This window comes from Tenrec ecaudatus, chromosome 1, assembly GCF_050624435.1.
Source record: "Tenrec ecaudatus isolate mTenEca1 chromosome 1, mTenEca1.hap1, whole genome shotgun sequence".
In the NCBI taxonomy this organism is placed as follows: Eukaryota; Metazoa; Chordata; class Mammalia; order Afrosoricida; family Tenrecidae; genus Tenrec; species Tenrec ecaudatus.
The window spans coordinates 69,257,972-69,277,414 of NC_134530.1; the positions used below are offsets into that span (position 1 = coordinate 69,257,972).

General features: G+C 49.9%; 1 protein-coding gene across 5 annotated transcripts in view; it reads right to left on the minus strand.

The window, feature by feature from the left end:
• Positions 1-19,443, minus strand: part of ERI3 (ERI1 exoribonuclease family member 3) — a 143,010-nt gene that overhangs the window by 96,856 nt on the left and 26,711 nt on the right. For all 5 annotated transcript variants that reach the window (XM_075555284.1, XM_075555300.1, XM_075555292.1 and 2 more), the window contains 3 exons: positions 12,289-12,405; positions 5,835-5,894; positions 2,285-2,376 (listed from right to left, as the gene is read on the minus strand). In XM_075555284.1, coding sequence (XP_075411399.1) covers positions 2,285-2,376; positions 5,835-5,894; positions 12,289-12,405 — 269 coding nt within the window. The remainder of the gene's footprint in view (positions 1-2,284; positions 2,377-5,834; positions 5,895-12,288; positions 12,406-19,443) is intronic.

Genomic DNA, 19,443 nt, shown 5'->3' on the forward strand with positions numbered 1-19,443 from the left:
GAAGGTAGTCTGCAGGGGTGAATGAGACCAGGGATCCACTCATGAAACTTTAGTTTGCCCTCAGATAGGGCCAGACTCCACAGGCCAATTCTGCAATGAGCCTAATTCCTCATGAAGATGAAAAGCAGCCACCTGAGTTACCAATATCCGTACTGGAGCCAAAGTCACAGGCTAAACTGGTGGTGCAGGCCAGCAGAGGCCGGGTCCAAACAGGAAGACCCCCTCCGAGGTTTCCTCTCTCATGCATGGGAAGGTCCACCCAAGTTTGAGAGGTCCAGCCAGATAATCCCTCCCTCACATCCTGGGAAGCTTTTCATATGCATACAAGTCATTCACAGACTGAGCAGAGCCTTCTAAAAAGGCAGGTGGTTGAAAGAGGAAGATGAGGAGAGAGAAACCACTGGAACAGCAGGAGCTGTCTGGAGGAACAGGACAGCTGGGCTGGGCCTAAGGCCTTCCTCCTTGGCCACCTGAGTCTCAGCACTGAGGGCAGCGGGCTGAATCCGGTCCTCAGAGAGAGCCTCCTGTGCTGAGCGCCTCGCAAGTCCCGCCCATGCTGCACGTGCTCAAAACCAACCGCCCAGGGCGGCAGGACAGGAGGAACTGTCCTCCTCTTCCTCACATGCTCCACAAGACCCTCCTCAGATTCCCACAGAATTCCAGTCCCAGCCTAACTTACCTGACAGAGGAGGGTAGAGAGCCTGTGGAGCCCAGGGGGGCTGCGTGCACAGCACTGGAGGCGAGCAATCTGGGTGGACACGCACTCTACGGGGCGGGCGGCAGAGATGAGGCAGGTATGTCTGTGTGACCTGGAGCTTGCTGCTTCTCCAGGCTCACCTGCAGAGCTGGTGCTCAATGACAGACCTGCCCCCAGCCTGGTCACAGGCCTAACTCTCATGCCCCATGCTCAGCACCCCAGGGTAAAAACAGTATTAAAAAGTGAGAACATAATGCCTGAGTTGGTAGGAATTGTTACTTCAGAGTCATGACACTCTCCACCTCACCCTACGCTCAAGCGTGTGCATGTATGCGGGGGAACACACACACACACACACACACACGAGGCACTTGCTGCTGCCTTCAGTCACAAAGAACACAGAAGTGTATCAATTCTATCACTCCTCAGCTAACAGTGTGCCCACCACCTTGTCCTCCTTTGAGGTTCCTGGGGACTGTTAGCATCCAGGCATCCATGAGGAATCACAAGATGTGGAAGCACTGAGCTAGCAAAGGAACCAGCCTGGTCTTCCAGAAGGAGGATTAGAAGACAAAGCAAGGAGGACAAAGGAGAACAAAGAGGCCCAGCCTCGTGACCTGGGCAGCTTCTGAGAAGCCGCCCTCCCATTCCATCCCCACAGGCTCTTGCCCAGGGGCTTGCATCCTGGGTACCAGGACTGTACAGTCTAATGGTTAAGAGAAAGGACTCTGGAGCTAGGATGCCAGCGTCTGAACCCTGGATCTGCCATGTACTTGCTATGTGTCTCTGGGCAGGTCATCCAGCCACTCTGGGCCTTGTGCATGAAACATGCATATTTTGGTACCCCGAGAGTGCTGGTGGTTCAACGTTAAAGTACTTGGTGGCTTACGGAAAAGGTCAGTGGTGTGAATTCACCAGCCTCTCCATGGGGAAAGGATGTGGTGGTCTGCTCTCAGAGAGACTTGCAAGCTTGGAAACCCTCGGGGAGTTCTGCTCTGTCCTTCAGGGTTGCTGCTATGAGTCAGAACTGACTCAGTAACATGGGTTTGGTTGGAGGGGGGTGGGGTGTCTCTAATACCTTCTTCATTAAAATATTTTTTCTTTCCACTCACCGCCATGGAGCCAATGTCGACACTCCAAGTGACCCTGAGAGAAGGGTAGAATTGCCCTGTGGGTTTCCAAGACTGTAAATCTTTACGGGAGCAGAAGGCTCCTCTTTCTCCAGCAGACTGGCTGGCGGTTTTGAACGGCTGACCTTGGGGTTAGCAGCCCAATGTGTAACACTATGCCACAAGGGCTCCTTACCTAGGGTTGGTAAATACGCTGTTATTACTACTACAGCACCTCAAATAGTGCCTCTGCAGAGTGAGCACTCTGTACCTGGTGTCAAACCAAACCAGTCAAGGTAACATCCTGGAGCCCAACAAGTGGAAGGGCTGTACTGAGTGGGTAGTGAGACTTGACTGTGCCCCTGTGCTTAAGCAGGCAGAGGCAGGGGTCCGGGTGCTCTGCCCCACCTGCTGGGGGCTGGTACGTTTAGGGCTGAAAGGCTCTGCGCCCCAGCAATGGAGTCCTTCTCATACTCACATGACTTTTAGGTCCCAGTCTCCACAGGTGACAAAAATGGACTTGACGTTTGGATCTAAGAGGCCTTCCTTCGCCATCCACTCATCGACCCTCTGAAAAGTACACAAGAAGAGATGAGATTTTCCTTGGCCGTTCCCTGGGCTTGTGAGGAGCCACAAGAGCGAAGCACAGATAAGCTGCTTGTCATCAGAGCAGGCGGAAAGTGTCACCTTAGCCAGCTCCTCTCTGGGCTCAGCCCCAGCTCAGAGCTAGGGAAAGATCTGGAGGGCGGCCCAGAACCCCATGTTGCGGGGGGGGGGGTCGGAGAGAGCTCCTCCAGCCCACACTGCCTGCCTGCAAAGACAAAGCCCAGATACCTTGTTCTGCCCTGGTGGTCTTTCCTCTGATTGGTCCTCAAACAAAGGAATGGTCTAGCACAGGCCCAGGCTGTTCTGGTTAAAAAACAACAGGCGACACAGAGAAGCCCCAAGCAGGGACTCCAATCCCCGTCTTTCATTCATTTATTCACCACATGTTTATTGATATCTATTGCTGTGTCGGAAGAAAAGATTTGAACCTATTAAGAATCAACACTACATAAAAAGAACAGGGTAGGACAGCCTCTGTGGGTTTCCAAGACTGTATATCTTTAAGGGAGTAAAAAGCCTCATCTTACTCCTTTGGAGAGGCTGGTGGTTTTGAACCGCTGATCCTGTGGCTAGCAGTCCAACATTTAATCTACTGTGGCACCAGGGCTCCTACTACTGTCAGACCAGAGCAAAGGAAGTTGAAGGGTCTGAGCTCTGCCTTGTGGGAACTGTCCTTGGCCTAGGGTGTGAAGTTGGGTTCTCCTTCCCCCTTATGAAGTCAGAGGAGCCAGACACGGCCCCCAGGCCCTTTCTCCATCTTGTTTCTTAATAGTGAAGTTAATTTTCCCCTTCAGTCTCACAAGAAAGGCCCTTTGCTGCGTGGGCTGGAGCCCCTTCCTAACCCTTGGGTTCACACTGTCTGCTCCGGTTGCTAAAAGCCCATTAAGTAGCTCTAGACTTTGCAGTGGTCCTCTTCTTGGTTAAGGGTTCAAATTCAGCAGAACATTCTGAAGGCTGAGCTCAATTCCTTCAGCTCAGCTCTTAAATACATCGAGTCTCTTTCCCTTTGCCCTTTTGATGTTTTAGCATCTGCGCTCACACTGGAAGTATAAATACGAAAACGCATACAGAACAAGAACAGTCCCATGAAGAAGTCATAGCAGCCCTTATTTTTCAGAAGATTCCGAGCATGGGGCAGCGTTGCAGCAGGTCACCCCACAGCGCACGCCCTCAGAGAAAGACTGTGCAGGCGGAGCTGTGGTGGTTGTTGGCAGGGGCCAAGCTTCTACACAGAGTTACACTCTCAGACACCCACAGGTGTCTGAGCAGAACTATCCGTCAGAACGGACTGGAAGGCAGCAACGAGTGTGGGGGGCTTGTTGCTTATAGCTGTTTTACATAAGAGGCCTGCAAACCTGGACCCCCTCCAAGTCAAGTCTAACCTTGGTGGTTCTAAATCCTTGGAGTGTGTCCCACCCACTAGCCAGACTCCTGTACCAAATGGTCCTAAGGAAAGCAGCAGGACAGGGCAGGACTATCATGAGATAGTACCCAGCAAGACCTAGCCATTGGACCTGGTGCTCTTGAGAACAGAGAACCCAAGCCCTTCGCTAATACAGCAGGTATTTCATGAGCATCTTTTACTGTGATCCTGTGCAGGGAAGTGCCACTACATTTGAAATCAAGTCTGTCTTTATCCTTCCAGTCTCTCTGCTTGAATGAATAAAGGTTTGGAGGAACCAGCAAGACCACCCAGCTATCGTGGGCCTAGAGGGGCCCAGCCCAGTCCAACGTCCAACGAACAAGTCAAGGAAACATCTAGCAGGCCCAGCTGCTAAGGACTTGGGTTGGGAAGAGAGGTTCACTCTCCAACCATCTCAATGGTCAGCAGACATAGCAGAGCCCAGTCTGGTGTCCTTGTCTTGTCAGGGCAATACGAGATTCTTGAGACCTCTGGGGCAGGCTGATGCTAGGCATCTGCCCCTGGACGAGACTCTAAATCCTCAGGGCACCCTCACATCTCCACCTCAGATGGGGCCACCCGGACAGCTCCCCATCACCTCGACAATCCTGGTTTAACACTGACCCAGGGCAAGTGTCTGCCCAAGATCCCAGCCCGAGACATGCCAGGCAAAGCTGTCTGTCCTCTGCCCTCTCTCAACAGCAAAGTCCTGGCGGCGGATGCTGGCTCGGAAAGAGGAGGAATGGATCCCTGCCCTCTCGTTGGCTCTGGTCTCAGGAGGCACAGTCCTTGCTAAGGAAATCCTCCAGCCCCAGCAGGAAAGTTCTCTTAAGACAAAAAAAGTGAGTCAACAGGGCTAGGCTGCACCTCTGCGCTCATCTTCTTCCATCTACGACAGGGACCTCGATCCTGACCTGACCAGAGCCAGCAGGGCTGCCAGGGGCAGGGCACGCACTCTGCCACCAGGCTGAGCCTAAACCCAGGTGTTCTGGCCTGGCTCCAACCTACATGGTCTCCCTCCGTGCGACAGCCCTTTTGGCTAAAGAAAGATAACTTTCTCTTCTCTCCACTTCCTCTAGGCCGACTCTTTCCAAGGCAGAGAGATGGGTCCATCCACCCAGAGTCTGCTTTCTCCCATACTTGGATGGGTGTTGAGCTCTGGAGCTATAGGTCTTAAAAATAAATAAAGTGCCTAATGAGACCCACAGGTGTATTCTCTTTCCCCTCCCCCTGCAGAGGAGGGAGAGAGCCTCGTTCCCTTTTGAAGCCACAGGCCAGAGAGTGGGTAGGAGACAAGTAGCCGAGGCCAAGCGCCTGCCTGCCTCCCTCCCTTCCGTATTCCCATGGGCTGGAGAACAAGAAGCCGCATCGTAACCTTTTCTAGCTCCCTGAGGACAACATCCTAAAAGTGTGGTCTCTGCCAAGGGTTCCATAGCCTTTAATTTGATTTCCCTCACATAGGCAATTGTTGTAATTATTCTGATTAGGAATCATTACCCAGTGCAGCCTCGGCACCCCTGACAGGCACAGTGTGTCCAGCAGCAAGCTGCAGTGGGCAGGCAGGCCCAGCCGCACCTCCTGGAGGAGCTGACAGCAAACAAAAGCCATCGATGGGGAGTTCTGGGTGAGTTAATGAAGTGCTCATATGCCACAAGGAGCCAACGCTCAAGCCAAACAAAAACACCTCCGGTCCCCGGGGCTAGTCCCCCAGTGCCACAGCACAGCTGCCCTGCTCTCCCTGCCAGCCAGCACAGGGCTGGGGGCCAGGAGGAGGTGGGGGCCCCTCTGCCCGAGTCCTGGCAGCTCTTGGACATCTTGTCAGTAACCCTGATGGGAACAGCTGGAGATGACAGATCAATGGTTCAATACTCTCAACAGCATGTCACTGATATGACAGCAAATGTTATTCTAATCAAGCCATAATCATAGTCAAATTATACAGCTACATTCTCGGGAGAGGTGGGAGAGAAGGGCAGTGGGAAGGGGTCACAGGTCAGGAATTAAAGGTCACTCAACCTACCTCCAGCACTTGCTGCAGGCTTGGCTGGCCGTCCACCATGGCTTGAATAATCCCGGTGAGCTGGAAGGCAAGAGAAACAGGCGGCGGGTGTAAGGTCTGAGCGAGGGCCGGAGCTTTGTTTGGTTTTCTCTTCTGCAGAGAGTTCTGATCAGACACTGCTTTCAGCCCAGAATAAACTCCCAGGGCCCAACGTGAGCCTTCCCCCATGCACCCCGCTCTCCAGGGGTAGTACACATATGTGTACTGATGGGATGCGTCTCTCCCTCTAACTCAGCTTTATTTCATCAACAAATTTGATTTTATATGTATTTTACATTCAACCCACTCAAAAAGGTCCTACAAGTCCTGGGTGAGGTCATTCAACACCAGTGTCACCAGTGTCTGTGAGATTTTGAGAGCACTCACACAGGGCGGGCAGGCTCCTCTTCGAGCCCGCCCAGCCTTCTCCGTCCAGCATGGGCCCCATGCTGGACTTTGCCAAACATCAAGGGAGGGCCTGGGACAGCCCCACACAGGATCCAACCCTCACCTTGCACATCTGGGTCCTTGGCACCAACTAGTAAAGCAGGTAACCGAGTCACCTTTAACGGATGCGGAACGAAGACAAGAAGGTCTAAAACAGAGAGCCTGGTCTAGAGAAGTTCAAACTCACAGGCCCACGCTCACGATGCCACCAGTCCACGCAGGTCCTGCTGAGCTGCAAGCCAGTCTGTTGTCAAAATCTCCCTCCAGCACAGCCTAGAGGTCTACTATGCCCTTCAAAGATCTGAGCCCGAGTTCCCCACTCAGTCCTGCGCAGCAGCTAGACAACTCTAGGTCCCACATGCCAGAGAGGGCAGTATCTCAGCCTGGCACGCTCTCCGTGCTCATTCTCTCTCTCTCTCTCTCTTTAAGGTTGGGAGGGAAGGGGCAGAATTAAACTCCAATTAAACTATAATTACATTTAATGAATACCAAATACCAAACTCACAGAAACCGCAGGCTCTAAGAGGGGAGGTTATTTTCTCACAGCGACTTACATGGAATGGTAATACACACCTTTTAGGGAAGAAATTTTCATTTTAAGAACGCTGAGTTCCTCTAGGTGGGTTTCTGTAGTTCATCAAGTCATTATGAGGTGGTTTTTTAAGGAAGTGTAAGGACACAGCCACTCTATTTTATATTCCAGAAACTGTTTTTATATTAATCTGTATTTTAATTGGGTAACAGCTGCTGCCTACAGACTTCCCATGGTCTAAAAGGAAAATAAATTAGAAAGATTAACTACACTGTTGTTCTGCAAGGGTTTAACCCACAGCACGCCCACCCGCCTGGTACCTCCACACCCTTTGCTTGTACGAAAGACCAAAGAACTGCCCAGCAGAGGGAGGGCCTGAGTCAAGGAGAAGCAAGGTGGTCCACGGCGGGGCAGAGGGTGGATACCCTCAGTCAGCAGCTTGAGTCTTCCCGTGCAGGGACTCCTTCCTTTACTCAGGTCAACAACTGTTCGTGGAGAACCTGCAGCATGCTGGGTTATCCTCTAGGAACCAGGCATCCAGGAGTGAAAAAGACCTCACAGCCCTGCCCTAGTGGAATTTGCTTTCTTCCAGCAGCCTCCCTTCTGTGCCCAGCCTAGCCAGCACTCAGAGCCTGTATCCCTTCCAGAGTCACACACGGAGGTGCTTTCTCTCAAGCATGTAGGAGCCAAAGTAGCCAAGGTAGGCTTGTTCCCAACTCCAGCTTCTTCAGCCCGGCTTCTCTCCACAGCTGAGTCCCATCCACCTCGCAGATTGGAGGGGGGCTACCAACTAGCCTGGAAAAGAGGGTCCACAGCCACACTCATATCCTGGAAAGTGCGGTCTGAGCTTCCTAAGGTCAGAGCAAAGTCTACTGTTTCTTTTGGCTCCCACCAGCCCTTGGGTCAGAGAGATAAGCGGGATACAAAGGGTTTCAAAGTCTAGTCCTCACAGGAAACCAAAGGCATCCTGACTACAATCGTCCTTTCTTGGAGACAGGCCTTAGGCCAACACCTGTGACGCTACAACCCCCTGAGCTGGGCCCCAGGAAAAGCACCAGCACACGGAGAGAAATGACGACACCAAGAAGGAGACCGACAGCGACTCTGACGGCCTGCTGCAGGCGCTCTCCCATTCGAGGGGCCCCAGGTTCCGGGCAACTTCCCAAACTCTACCCCACGATCAACAATCCCAGAGAAACCTGGAATGGTCAGTGCCCTTTCTCTACACATTTCCTGGAAACCAGGTATCCCCGCTCCTGCGTGGCTCAGAAAGGCCGGGCTCACAGATGAGCTTCTAAAGGACTTTGAACTCAAGCCTCAGGGACTCAGGGCCTTGAGACACTGCATGGGCCAGAGGCCACCCTACCAGGGAAAGGCCTCCCCCTGGATGTGAGGACGGTCACCCCTCATCCCTCAGCTCAGCCAAGGCACACAGAGGGACTGAAATTAAGAAAATTAGCCTCTAGCTCTCCTGCTGATAACCTGTAAGACTCTCTATAATACTTATCATGTAAGAAGATGTAATAGAAAGACACACAGAGAGAGAATTGTGTAAAATTAAAACTGGGAAGTTCTATCCAGGCTTCACTTAAATCCTTCATGCTGTATCCTAAGCCTGCTCCCACTTGGGTTAATATATGTTTGTAAAAAGTTTTCCCATTCCCAGGATGAAAAGGTACTAGAGCAAAGCCAAGTATTATTAAGCTGAGAACCAGGGCTCACAGGCTAAACAGAGCTCAGAGACCTTAAACACTTAAAGCAAGAGAGGTGAGAGGGAGAATTAATGTGTGCTCTGTGGCTCCTTTCACTGAGGGATTACAGATTAACTCCCGCTTCTCCAGACTCGGAACCCACCAGGCGAGGGGCTTTTGACCCTGACTGATCACATGGCTGGTGACTGCGATTCCCTGCCGGCACCAGGGCTTGGTCCATCATACACACTAGCTGCTACAGGGAGCAGCCGTGAAACCCAGTGCCAATACCATGTCAGCATCCAGCGCGTTCTCCACTCACAGTTTATCTCTAACACAATCGTCTTCTGACACCAAGACAGTTTGTTGATTACATAAGCACTTGTCTCTGGTGTACAATCTGATAATCAGACCCACTCTTTCTCCACAGACAAAGAGACCAATAAATCTCACCCTTTACAAGTACAGGTGCAAGACAAAGCCCTTTCTTGGCATTTAGCAAAATGGGTATTTTCTAGTTTTTTTGCTTTTGTTCCCCCCACCTTAATGAGAGTAACAACAACAAAAAGACAGCACATGGTCACGTGCAGCAGCGCAGCTTCTGGGGACAGAGCGCTAACACGCTGGAGCCAATTGCCGAGGTAGCAGGAACGGAACTTGGGAAGGAAAGAAACACACCTCCTCCTGTGTCTGCTACAACCAGGGCTCCCAGCCAGCTATCAAATGGAATTAGGGAAGGGTCTCCAGGCGGCTCATAATGTACCCATCACACAAAGTAGTCAAAGAGCCTCTGAATGCAAGTATGGCTGGCTCAAGGCAGAGGCCCAATTGTGTTCCCAGCACTGAGCCGAACCCGGTCCACTCCCTGTCAGACACACACACACACACACACACACGCACGCGCGCGCGCTAGGCTAGGGCTCTCTAGGAGGGTCTTGCCTTGGAAAGAAGAGCCTTCCAGAGGAGCTGCTTAGGCACAATCTGGAGGTTTGGGGTCGTGACTCACATGAACACAAACTCCCTCTGGCTGGAAAGCCCACCACCCCTAGCCCCAGAGGTGGCTACTGCCAAACTGGATGAGGTCTTAGAATGATGGCCACCATTTTGTGACCACCATGCCTTTCTCTGAGATGCAATTCCATCTGGTTTGAAGACGGCAATTATTAAGATGAGACAAAGTTGTCCAAAGAAACTTAGCTGCCATTGAGTCGATTCTGACTCGCAGCAACACTCTAGGACAGGGAACCGCCTTTTTGAGAGTAGGGCGCCTCAGCTTGCTTCCTCAGACAGGCTGGAGGAGCCGAGCCCCTGAGCCGGAGACTGGCAGCAAGGCGTGTATCCCACTATGCCTCCCGGGCTCTGTTGTCCAAAAAGATTTCCCTTGTTTGAAAAAGCAGGTCAGCCGTAGGGCTGGCTGCCTCTTGAAGAGGGTGGGATGTGGTTGAAGAATTCCTTGACAATATTTCATCATTTAAGGCATGCGTAGTAAGTGGCTATTTGATATCAAACCCTAATGATGCAACTGAGACAGGTCAGATGTAGTGCCTGCCCTCAAGGAACTCACAGTCCAGTGAGGAGACAGATCGATAAATTACCAAATACCCGATCCCTGCTGTGTTTTGGGTGAGGATTGGGCAGAGGCGAGCAGAGGGTCAACACGTACAAAGGCTAGCTGTGAGGCAGGGAGCTGAGTCTGGGGAAGGAGCGGGGATCAGAGCAGCTGAGACCAAGTGGTAGCTTGAGTAGCCGCAGCACAACCGCACATCCGCTGGCAGGATAGGGCCTCAACACAATGACCCCAGTACCACCACACCAGCTACGCACCCCCAATATGTGTGCACTTGGGTAAAGCTTCCTAACGAGAATGGTTTTCAGCACATTCTCACACTCCTGCTCACTGTACCCCTCCTGGCCACCACCCCCCACCACACACACACATGGCAACAGCAGTACTGCTATTAAAAAAACCCTCTCTATCCATAGATTCTCAAGCATCCAGTTCAACACAGACAGCAAGACTTCTTTCCATTCAACAGGTAGCCACCTTTCCACAATCTCGGGCTGCCCATCCTGTGCCAGACAGGGGCAGCCGCACACAGCGAGAAAGATCAGGACCAAGTGGCAGCCCCCCAGGCCGGTGCAAGGTCAGGTGATTGGCTGGTTTAAGGAAGGTCTCCTCCTCTTGTCAGACTCACTGCCATCGAGTCAATGCTGACTCACAGTGACCCTGTGGGTTCCCAAGTCTGGAACTGTTTACAGAAGTAGAAAGGCCAATCGTTCTCCTGCAGAGCTGCTGGTGGTTTCAAACCTCCAACCTTAGGATTGCAGCCCAACAAGTCAGCACTACACCACCAGTTGCTCCTCTTCGTTTCCTATAAGGGTTTGTTTTTTCAACCACCATTTATTTTATTAAAAGATAATTTTATTGGGGACTCTTACAACAATCAAGTATATTTGTACCATCATTCTTGCCATCATTCTTTTCTAGACATTTATTTCTATTGAGCCGTTACTTTCTATCAGGCTCCTCTTTTCTCCCCTCCCTAATGGCTCCTTGATAAATTATCAATTGTTATTATTTTCATATTTTAGCCGACCGCTGTCTCCCATTTAAATCACCATTTAAGTGATTTTTCAGAAGGTGCAAGAAAGTCAGATTAGCGCCCCCTGGTGGTATAGGTAATTAGCAAGGGAAAGTGGGGCAGGGGGATCCCAATAAACCAAATAGAGAGCAAAAGCCCCAACACCATTAGTTGGACCAAGAATAGGCTGAGGAGCCTAGACACCTGGCTTATAAGTGATGCCGTTGGTAGACAGCTGCCTGCAACAGAGGCCTCTTTGGCATCAAGTTCAGGTAGAATCTTGAGGATGCCATGCCTATGCGAACAGTGTCAGAACGCACTGGGTCATCGCAGGAGGATCAGAAGATGGTCTGGGATTACTCCAGGACTATTCCCCCTTCTCCATTCATAATGCTGAGGTAGGTATGGGAAGGCACACAGTCTCCAGTGTGCCCTAGCTGCAATCTCTTCCAGAAACGCTAATGTCTTCCCACCCCTCTATGGCCACACTCTGCTGACCTGAGCTTCCGCCACAGCCTGCTGGCCATCAAAGTACAAGAAAAAAGGTGCAGCACAGAGGGGCACAGCTGCCGATGGCTTCTCGGCATGGGTTCTGGGAGTAGAAAGATCAGGGGGCTCCCTAAAGCCTCCAACAGGCATCAAAAGATCTATTAAAATGTAAGCAAAGTGCAAACTAGGGCCACTACTCACCTGGTGGGTAAGAACAAGTCAGCCCACAGGCTTCCCACAGGGCCATTTTGCAAAAGGGCCGGTGACTTTACCTAAGAAAGCAAGCCTGAACATGAGAACCCCTCCCTCCAAGGAGCTGTGGTTTTCATGTCTTAGGAAATGGATGCCAATGGGCCCTAGGGGAAATGGAATCAGAAAGCACCTGAGCCTCAGAAGCACCACCCTGCTCCCAGACTACAAGTTCCCAGTCACCAGGAAGGCTCGGGATGGTAAAGGATGGGAAAATGTTGGGGAAGTCAGAACAGACTGTGCCACTTCCATGCCTGGGTCTGCAATGGCCGCAGAGGCCCGAGTGGAATGGCAAGCTTCATCGAAAGCCATCTGTTGGGCTCAGAGTTCACTGGGCCGTAACCACTGCTAATACTTAAGCTTTCCCTAAGCAGTCTGTGTAGAACACCAATGATCCAAAAGGTCCTCTCTCAGCAACCCTTGCTTCCCACCTCCCAGGCCCTTACCTCTGTACAGAAGGGGGTAAGCTGTGGATGGACTACGGGCTGGACATACATGTGAAAGGTAGATTCAATCTCCATGGTCCGACCATTTAGCTTCAAGATGGGGAACTCGATGATTTCCTGGAGCAGCAAAGACATAAAAAAAGGAAGAATTAGTTATTTTAATCAACCATTTCAATGAATAATTCAGAGGCAAGATTGAGAGGAGACTCCTGTGTTCACTGGCTCCTGCCAGGTCAAACTCAAGACTGAGTGAGATGGCACCAGCTCAGTTACCATCCTGACCCTCACATTGCTAACGTCCCCACCGGCCCCCTATTCCCTCTGGAAATGGAAAGGAAGACAGTAGCACAATCTGCCCCCATTTCCTCATTTGGTTCTCTCACCTGAGCCCCTAAAACCAGGCCCTCTTCCCCTTGCCCAGGTCCCTATCTAGAAAGAAGCCTACGTCTCCAGCCATGTAGATACCTAGCCATCAGATCAACACACAGATTCCCTCCCATTAAGTTTAAACAGAGTTAGTGAGCTTCTTCATTAGTTTATATTTGAAAAAAAGATAAACAAAAAATAAAGCCAAAGGGAATACTAAAGAGAAAACGGAATAAGAGTAATAGAAGCTAGTGCCTCCCACTTTTCTTCCAAGCAGTACAGCCCCCCACCCCCACCCGCCTCCCCCTCCAATCGCTTAGCCAGCCCTTCCCAGTCCACTGGAACGTAATGGAAGAGAAAGAGGAGGAGTGACAATTTGTTTGGTGTCTCTAAGATTAATTTGTCTCCGTTATTTAATAGAGATGCACAGCACCAAGGTCCTGGTGTGCAAACAGGCTTGCAGAACGCTGGCTGTGCAGCACACTGAATACATCGCTCCTGGGAAGGGAGGAGCGCGCCAGAGGGGGAGAGGGCAGGAGAGAGCACGCGCGCACCAGAGAGAAGAGGGGAAGCAAGGCGAGAGAAGAAAAAAAATTATGGCTTTTTAATATTCAAAAACAGTTTGCAAAATTTAATCAAAGCAGAGGAAAAGCTAACATTTTTACCACTTTGACATTTTTATTAGCGCTTTCATAAATTTTTAAAACATGAATGGAATTAGTTTACAACACAAAAAACTGCCCTGAAAACATCTGGAAGAGACAAATAGGAAATAATAAAAAAATAAATAAAAGCAAAATCCTCCAAGTGAAATTAGCATGTAGAAAAGGCCTCCACTGCAGAGAGAAGGGGCTTTGCTCACTGTGTGGCCCCTACTGTCAGCTCTTGTGGCATGGGGCGCCCAGGTCTCTGTCTCGGAGAGGACCTTGACAGTGCCACGGAATCAAGGCAAAGTGGTTCTCCCAGGGACAACAGCAGCACCTGATGACACTTGACTACATTTCGGGAGTGAGGAGAAATAGCCAATCTCCTTGACAACCCCAGGGCAGCCAATTCTCCATCCTGAAAGCAGACTCCCTCCTACAGGGATTGGTCTGAAAACATCTATTTCAATCCACCACACCATAGCACCGCAAGACTGAAGACCAAATGCAAGCAGTCAGATTTCATACCAGAGAAATCCAAAGGTTATGCCTGCCTGGTCATCCTGGGCTGATCCCCATAGATACAGAAGCTGACAGGAATCCCCAGGAAGGGCAGGAAGGCTCCAGAGCAGAGACAGTAGGCGATGGAGAGGCGGCCCAGGCTGCTGCAGCTTTAGCTCTCCTCCCAACGTGAAGGGAGGTGGGCACTCGGTCCCAATTCCCGAGGCCTCTCATTGTCTGCAAAGGAGTCCAAGTAGTAGAGCAGGGGTGGGAGGTCAGGGGGAGGGGATATGAACTGAACAACGGAGGAAAATGATGCAGGTACACACACAAAATGCATATTGGTGCCCTGAAAAATTGGATGTCCAGGATTTCCAAAAGTTGAGACATGTAGATGACAGAACCTTGCTTGTTGAAAGTGAAGTGATTTGAAGCACTTAATGATGAAAATGAAAAACTGCAGCCTTCGATGTGGAATACACGTCAAAACAAACACACACACCCTTACAACAAGCAGCACTACGATCAAGTAAGAGAAAATAAGTTATTAAAGATTTTATTTGAATTCACAATCAATGCTCATGAAGGTAGCTAGCATCCAAGAAATCAAATGCCGAATTGCATTGGACAAATCTGCTGCAAAGACCTCTTTCAAGTGTCAGAAGCAAAGATGCCACTCTGAAAACGAAGATGTGCCTGACCTAAGCCATGTGACTTTCAATCCCCTCCTATGACTAAGGAAGACCAAAGAAAAATTGATGCCTTTGAATTATGGTGCTGGTGAAGAAATGTTAAACACATCATAGGCTCCCTGAGGAAGGAATGCCTATCTTGGAAGAAGTACAGCCAGAATGGTCCTCAGAAGCGAGGCAGGCAAGATTTCCTTGTACGCTGTTCTTTGGACACGTTATTAGGAGGGACCAGTCCCTGAAGAAGGACATCATGCTTGGTCAAGGAGGGGGTCAATTCCAAAGAGGAAGAGGGTAGTGGCCACAGCAGTGGCTTCAAACACAGAGACCACTGTGAGGAGGGTGCAAGACTGGGCCGTGCTCTGTTGTACGCACAAGGAGGCTTCAAAAAGTTCTCAGGAAAATGGACTGATCCACAAACTTTCTGAAGCCGCTTCATGGGGTCATGATAAACCAGAACTAGTGCAACAGCACGTAACCCCCGTCATGCCAACCTTGCTTACCCAGTTCCGTCCGCCTCCTTCCTTCCCTACTCAAGGCAGGAAAACACTTCTCCCACAAGAGACTGCTTAGCCGGGTGAGTGTGCTGCCCTGTTGTCTACAGAAACAAACACAGCCAGCTCCTCACTAACAATGTCAGCTGGGCCCACAATGAAATTTAACCCGGGACACAACTGCACTTTTCATTTAAACTTTCACTTGCAGAGAAGCCGTGTTTGGAGACCCACAGTATGTCCTGCTAATAAAGACAAGTGTTGGGACCTTTAAGGATGTCATTCATCTTTGGCTTTTATTAAATTCAATTTTCTTAAGCCCGTGATACATTATGAAATTAGGAGCTGACATTCCTCTGGAAACAAAAATATCTATCAAACATAAATAGGAAAAACCCTCCTCTATTACCAAGAATTTATGGCTTAAAGTTGATCTCTTTCCACTTTCTTACAAGCACATGGTTTGTTTTAGCTACCTGAAATGCTGTTATACATCTGGAATTTCATTAGTATTTATTATACAATAGTAAGCGCTTCGGATCCTGCTCTGCCCAGCACAGAGCCAGTGCTCCGAGCAGGTTCTCTGAACACCTGGTCCCTGGGTTTGCCCCTGCTGCTCCGTACTCAAGCTTCCCTGCTGCTGGTACCTCACCCACCGGGAATGGGAGCCAGTCCAAGAGGAACAAGTCAGCTTCACTCCATGTTTAAGAAGCAGGGGAAGACAGACACTGAAACAAATGCCTGGGGGTCAGGACCCATTAGACTGGCCCTGCCACAGAACTACTTATCTGACAGTGCCGGGCCACTAGCCAGGACTTCTCCCCAACACCGAGAAGAGGGTCTTTCAAGAGGCCGATCCCTGGAATGCGTCCTGCAGCAGCAGCAGCTGTAGCCACATGGACTTCCCACACGGGTACATGCACCACTCAAGGCTTCAAAGAGGAGTTCCTGGTAGAAACCCTTTTGGCGAAGGAGTCAGGGCAGAAAGGATCTCAATTTTAGTACTTCTTACCTTCTCATGTTGTCCGGCCAAGTAAGGGAAAGGAGTCCCAATCTGTACCAAGGTGGCACAACTTTGTACCCAATACACCTGGGCATGCCAAACACTTGAACAGCTTTCAGCTGATAAAGATCAGAGGCAACAGACTGACGGCATCAATTCCAACGCAGGGCTTGTGAAGACATGTCCAAGTGCCAGCTCTTAGAACCAGCGGCTCCCATAACACAACTGTTATTCCTGGCCCGCAGCCCTCCCCTAACAACGTCCTCATCACCATCCCCCCACCACCCCACACGACCAAGTAGGTTTATTTGTCAGGAACAATCGAGGGCCTGTGTAAAAGTTGCACCGGGAAAGAAGAATCTGTATTTACCAGTTCTTTCCCCTTCCCCGCTCAGAGTTTCACGATTCCTTACCTTTGTAAGCCATCTGTATTCAGTTAAACTACATGCAGAGCATTGTACGGGGTGAGCGTGGGATTTAGAGATAAGATGTAGTCTGTGTTCTGGAGAAGTACACAGACTAGTGAGTGGAGAAGGTACAAGAACTGATGATAAACAAAGTGCTTTGTTTTTCTATTTACCACCTGTTTTCACATGTTTTCTTATCATCCTTATTAATTCAGGGAGATAAGTCACGTCATCATCGCCAACATCAGCATGACTTTCGTCCTTCCATCTAATAGCTACATGTGACAGACAATGTGATAAATGCCCAATGGAATTGACCACACTTAGTCCTCCTGACAATTCATGAGGCAGGAATCATTATTACCTCCAGTTTACACATAAACCCAGGGAAGAGAAGCGCACGACCTCTTTGGAAGAAATTCTAAGAAGACCAAACTCATTGTCATGGAGTCAAATCTGAGTCACAGTAACCCTAAGGGACAGAATAGCACTGCCCCAGTGGATTTCAGAAGCTTGAATCTTTATGGGAGCAGAAAGCCTTTCACCTCAGGAACAGCTGGTGGTTTTGAACTTGCTGACTCTGAGGTTTGCAGACCAACTTGTAACACAGAAAGGCCTGGTCATCTCTTTCCCAAACGTCAGCCCTTGACAACCCTACATAGAGGTTGGGCAGCTCCACTCTGAGACGTGTGGGACCACCATGGGTCGGGGTGGCCTCCAAAGAAACCGGGTTGAGAGGCTGTCACTTGCTAAGGGTCACAATGCCAGTAAGGGCCGGGAGTGACTAGGACTCGAAATGGAGAACCGAGACTCAAATTTTAAAAATCTGAAGAGTCGATCAAGAAAGTCTGAAAGCTAACCTTTAGGGATCTCGGTTTACTACTACCAACTCCTATAAAGAGACTGCTCTCAAATGATAGCCATGGCGAATGTGGAATGTCCAGGCAGAAGGTCCTAGAAGCCGGCTACTGAAAGCCTCCACTGTGGCCGCAGACCTTCGGGTGGCGCTAGGCGATGGGCTCAGGGAGGGCAGGCAGAGGGTCTTCAGTTTGCATCCCCAGCACTAACTCCTGTCCTTACTCTCTCAACTTAAACGTTAAGAATGGGTCCTAACAGGATACTCCGCTTCCACAGAGCTCCCCACAGCGCCCCCTACCTCGGTGACTGAGTAAAAGGTAAGCGGCGTGCCAGGATTCAAACCCTGCCTCTCATTTCTATGTGCTCTCGCACCCTCCCTCAACTGCTGCTTCGATTATCCCTGGGTGCCCCACAGTCGTCGATTCCAACTTAGAGTGCCCATGAGACAGCACGGAATGGGGTGCCCCTTAGGGTCTTCTGGGCGGTAATCTTCACGGAAGCAGATCACCAGGCCTTTCCCCCTAAATCCACTGGGCAAGTTCAAATCGCCACACTTTTGAGTTCGCAACCGAGCACTTCACCAGTGCACCACGAGAGCCCTGCACTGCTACAACCACACATGCCACAGTTTACCAGTGACTGAGGTTTTCCCTGGGCACCAGACTCTCAGAGCTAAAACAGCTGGTCCGTCTACCCCTCAAAAAACACCTGCACTTTGAGGCTGTCCACAGGCAGGGCAGCATGAACCTAAAATGCGGGCCTGTGGACGCCTGATGGGAATTGACCACAGCTTGACAACTAAGAACAATCGCTTCAAGGCTTGGATTTTTTTTCAAGGCATCTATGGTTCCAAATCTATTTACCTGATGTCTCCCTCAATAAAATGCTGTCAATCTTGTTTCCTTTTAGCAGAGGGAAGACAAAGAGATAAAAGAAAAGCACCGAGTGAATGTCCTTTTACCTTTTTAAGTGAGTTGGGAGCAGAGGTTTTGAACCCGTGGCTTTCTAATTGCTCAACTAGGAACACTCATGATTCCCTTGATAAACTTGAGGGCAAAACTGTCCCAGTGTTTCAAACTAAACTTCACACCATAATCAGTAGCTTACAAGGAGTACATGTGTAGGTGGTTTTCAGGATATTCACACTCCCTTTCAACTTAAGTGTCTGCAGTGATAAGATTAGATTTAAAGATTAAGAGAACCACAAAAGGATTTTAAACACAAGGGACTTGGGTTACATGGTTGCTTTTCTTAACAATGGGGCAGAGCTTAATAGTGTAGCATTCTACAGAGCTTTTTCTGAAGCACAGGTGCCTGGGCTGATGTTTCTGTGATCCTATGTGAAGTAAGGGAAGAACGAACAGGTGACCGGCCACAGATGTCACCTCTCCACCTAGGAAGGATCTGGCAGTGGCAGTGACTTACAGAAACTAACAACTCATCTAAGGACCCATGGGGGTACAAACTGCTATGTAAGCGCTCAGCTACGAACTGGGAGGTTGGCGGTTCAACCCCACCCCCACCCCCCCACCCCCCCGAAGGCTTCTTAGAAGAAAGAACAAGAGATCTGTTTCCATAAAGATTACAGCCAAGAAACCCCAATAGGGGCAGCCTGACTCTGTCGGCTGGCGTTGTGATGAGTCCAACAATTCTAATCTGTCCCTTCCCTCCACCCTCTGAGGATAACTACAAAAAGTGTGGGTAGGTCCCTGCCCAGAAAGGAAGGTTTGCTACAACGCTAAAGCAGGATTACACTCAAGAGAGAAGAAACAGTAGTTGGCAAACACCTGGGTTTTATCCAAATATGGACCATTTCTCCAGGGATACTGGCCACAGAGAAAGGTGGAAGTTGGATGGGAAAGGCGAGGAATACAGTGGGCAACGGGGCATAGTTTGTCTAACAGCTTCTTCCTTGGGGAAAGAAAAAAACACAGACATTTTATGCACAAGGAGCTTATTTCTTAAACAAACACTCGTGGTTTTTATTTACACCACAGCCTGCTCCTAAATAATTTATGGCGGGTTAAATTTATTGCCGAGCCCTGGCTGGCTGCAAATTCGAATTGCCAAATAATTAGATTTTAGGGCAAAGCTTATAAATTACCCGTCGATTTGTCCGGACTTGTTTGTCAGTTGCTTTGTGCTTCGGGTCATCTTTGGCATTTGGCTGTTTGGGTTTTAATTGCTGATTTA